Source organism: Otolemur garnettii, unplaced genomic scaffold (genome assembly GCF_000181295.1).
Source record: "Otolemur garnettii isolate 467f Iridium unplaced genomic scaffold, OtoGar3 scaffold00151, whole genome shotgun sequence".
Classification (NCBI taxonomy): domain Eukaryota; kingdom Metazoa; phylum Chordata; class Mammalia; order Primates; family Galagidae; genus Otolemur; species Otolemur garnettii.
Window position 1 is genome coordinate 2,408,492 of NW_003852546.1, and position 3,660 is coordinate 2,412,151.

General features: G+C 42.3%; 1 protein-coding gene across 1 annotated transcript in view; it reads left to right on the forward strand.

Moving 5' to 3' along the window:
• Window positions 1-263: 263 nt before the first annotated feature.
• The window catches only part of CMTM4 (CKLF like MARVEL transmembrane domain containing 4), a 10,300-nt gene continuing 6,903 nt past the window's right edge, over window positions 264-3,660 (forward strand). The window contains exon 1 of the mRNA XM_012811133.2: window positions 264-435. Coding sequence (XP_012666587.1) covers window positions 298-435 — 138 coding nt within the window. The 5' untranslated portion in view covers window positions 264-297. The remainder of the gene's footprint in view (window positions 436-3,660) is intronic.

The following is a 3,660-nucleotide window of genomic DNA, read 5'->3' on the forward strand; positions in this document are numbered from 1 at the left end:
AATTATCATTGTTGCTCCAGCTGGCCTGGGCTGGGTTTGAACCCACCTGCCTCTGTGTATGTGGCCTGTGCCCTACCCACTGAGCCACAGGTGCTGCCAAGCAGGTTGGATTTCTGCCAGTTATACTGCTGTCCACAGAGGAAAACTCTGTGGCTGTGTATTGTTGTTTTTCAGTTTTGTTTAAGCACGGCAGGCACATACGTCTGCAGATGTGAACTAAATACACACGTACATGTATGTTTCCAATTCTCTTCCTAGATTTTGGCCCTGATTGCGTTCATCTGCATAGAGACCATCATGGAGTGCTCCCCGTGTGAAGGCCTCTACTTTTTTGAGTTTGTAAGCTGCAGTGCACTCGTGGTGACTGGAGTCTTGCTGATTATGTTCAGTCTCAACCTTCATGTGAGGATCCCCCAGATCAACTGGAACTTGACAGTGAGTACAAGTCACGACTCTGTGACAGTGAAAGCATCGCGTGCTGGCTGGCTCTGAGGAAGAGCTGGAGTCTCTCCCTGGAGTGTCTGATTCTAGTTCGTTTTGAAGCTTACATACTCCTTTATAACTCAGCTATGGGATTTTAAATTTCTATACTGGGTTGCATAAAAGTACAAAGTAAATTAAATATTAACCAATGATAGAAACATCATAACAAAATTATTTTGGCCCTTTTAAAGATGTCATTTCAATTTTATGATCATCTGAGAAGACTGGTAATGTTGCTATTTGCAGAATATGGGGAAGGAAAACACGATGAAGACATTTACATATTTTTCACACCGGACACAAGCCATTTGCAAAAGTATTGATTCTGAAAGAATTGAAAATATGAATGAAAATGCCCATAATTTGCAAAGCCTAGGAGTATTATTCAAAGCAACCGGGAGGACCCCGAGGGCTTGGTGGTTTGACTAGAAAGTCTCGAGTGAAAGTGTGTTCTTTTCTCCCTGTGGTTTGGCTTGTTAGGCTTGTTCGGATGCCCTTATGATTCACCACAGGACACTCAGGGGCGGCCAGTCCCACACCTCCTTTCCTGGACTACATTACTTGTCCTTACTTAGCCGAATGAGAAAGGAGTTTTAATATTGTTTGATCTTCTTGGTATTTCTTTGCAAATAAGCATATGCAAGAGCTCAAAGGGAATCAGACAGGGAGACACACAAGCACAATCAGTACCGATATTTGCTGCAACATGAATAAACCTTAGACCATTGTACTAAATGAGAGAAGCCAGGCGCAGCAGACCACACAGTCTATAGTTCTATTTATATGAAATGTCCAGAATAGGCGCATCAATAGAGGCAGGCAGCAGATTGGTGGCTGCCAAGTGCTGGGGGACGAGTGAGGAATAACTGCTAATGAGTATGAGGGGTTTTTTGGAGTGCTGAAAATGTTCGAAAATTACATTGTGATTAAACTGTACATTTTAATCGAGTCTATTTTATAGTATGTGAGTTATAGCTCAGTAAAGCTGTTTAAAAATACATGATACAACCCACCCAATAACCATTTATACTTCTTGGGTATAAATTCTTCTAGACTGTTTTTCATATATGCACGTCACGTTGTGTGGGCAGAGAAAAAGGGCCTATTAAAGTCATTCTTTTTGTTTTAATTTATCAAGAGTATCTTCCATGTTAAATAATCAGCTGTGTCATTATTTTTAATCACTGTATAGTGTTCCGTTATGGAACTACCATTTTTTTTTTTTTTTTTTAGACAGAGCCTCAAGCTGTCCCCCTGGGTAGAGTGCCATGGCATCACGCTCACAGCAACCTCCAACTCCTGGGCTCAAGCGAGTCTCCTGCCTCCACCTCCCAAGTAGCTGGGACCACAGGTGCCCGCCACAACGCCCGGCTATTTTTTGGTTGCAGCTGTCATTGTTGTTTGGCGGGTCTGGGCTGGGGATTCGAACCCGCCACCTTAGGTGTACGTGGCTGGCGCCTTAGCTGGTTGAGCTATAGGCGCCGAGTCAGGAACTACCATTTTGTTTAACAAATCCCTTATTTATTTATTTACTTATTTCTTGAGACAGAGTCCCACTTTGCTACCCTTGGTAGGGTGCCATGGCGTCATAGCTCACAGCAACCTCAAACTTCTGGGCTTAAGCAATTCTCTTGCCTCAGCCTCCCAAGTAGCTAGGACTATAGGTACCTGCCACAATCCCTGGCTATTTTTAGAGACGAAGTCTTGCTCTGGCTCAGGCTGGTCTCAACTCTGTGAGCTCAGGCAATCCACCTGCCTCAGCCTTCCAGAATGCTGGGATTACAGGCATGAACCACTGTACCCGGCCACAAATCCCTTATTTAACATTTTATTTGTTTCTACTTTTTTTGCTCTTTTAAATAATGTCCAAAAGAACATCCTTTCTACTTAGACTTTTTTGACCTAACATATTTAAGATGAATTTCCAAGTGTGGAATTCATAGGTAAATGAGATGAACCTCTTTGAAACTTTTGATACCTCTTGGCAAATGATTTTCTAGAAAGTTGTGACCTTTAAGCCCTACTTGTTGGTTTTCTCACGCTTTCAAACACACACTTTTACCGTAGGTATACAGTCTTTGCCAGTCTCACAGATGAATGGCAGTATGTGATTGACAACTTAATTTCCATTTCTTTGGTTACACGTAAATTTGGACATTTATTTCTTGCTTATTGGCTACTTATAATTTTTTTTTTTTTTTTGAGACAGAGTCTCACTCAAGTTGTCCTGGGTAGAAGCTGTGGCATCAGAGCTCACAGCAACCTCAAATTCTTAGGTTTGAACAATCCTCTTGCTTCAGGCTCCTGAGTAATTGGGACTACAGGTGCTCACCACAACACCTGGCTAGTTTTTCTGTTTTTAGTAGAGAGGGGGTCTTGCTCTTGCTTAGGCTGGTGTTGAACTCAAGCAATCCACCTGCCTTGGCTATACTTCTTTTCAAATTGCATATTTGTGTCCTCCCCTCACTTTGTTACTTTTTCTGATAAATAAGAAAATGTTATTTATAAATTAAGGATATTGACCATTTTATCAAATGGTTATTTATGGTTTAATATTTGTCAAGATTTTATTTGATGTTTTCTGCCTTTGGTGTAATGCTTAGAAAGTTCTTTCTGAGTAGGGTAATTCAACACTTCTGGTATATGGGGCCGGCGCCCTACTCACTGAGCCACAGGCGCCTGTGGCTCAAAGGAGTAGCGTCGGCCCCATATACCGGAGGTGGCGGGTTCAAACCCAGCCCAGCCAAAAACTGCAAAAAAAAAAAAAAAAAAAGGCATTAATTGTGTGGGGTTTTTTGTTTTGTGAGACAGAGTCTCAAGCTGTTGCCCTGGGTGGAGTGCTGTGGCATCACTGCTCACAGCAACCTCAAACTCTTGGGCTTAAGTAATCCTCTTGTCTCAGCCTCCCAAGTAGCTGGGACTTCAGGCCTGGGCTGGATTCCAACCTGCCAGCTCCCATGTATGTGGCTGGCACCTTAGCCGCTTAAGCTATAGGCGCTAAGCCTAGCACTGTTTTTTAAATAGCACTATACCATTGTCATGCCCAATAGAATTAGCAACTCTTTAATGTTATTTAATCTCCAGTTCATTTTCAGATTACTCCCATGTCTCAAATGTCTTCTTACATTTGTTTTGTTCAAATCTTCATCCAAACGTGGTCCCCTACTGCTTCATGGT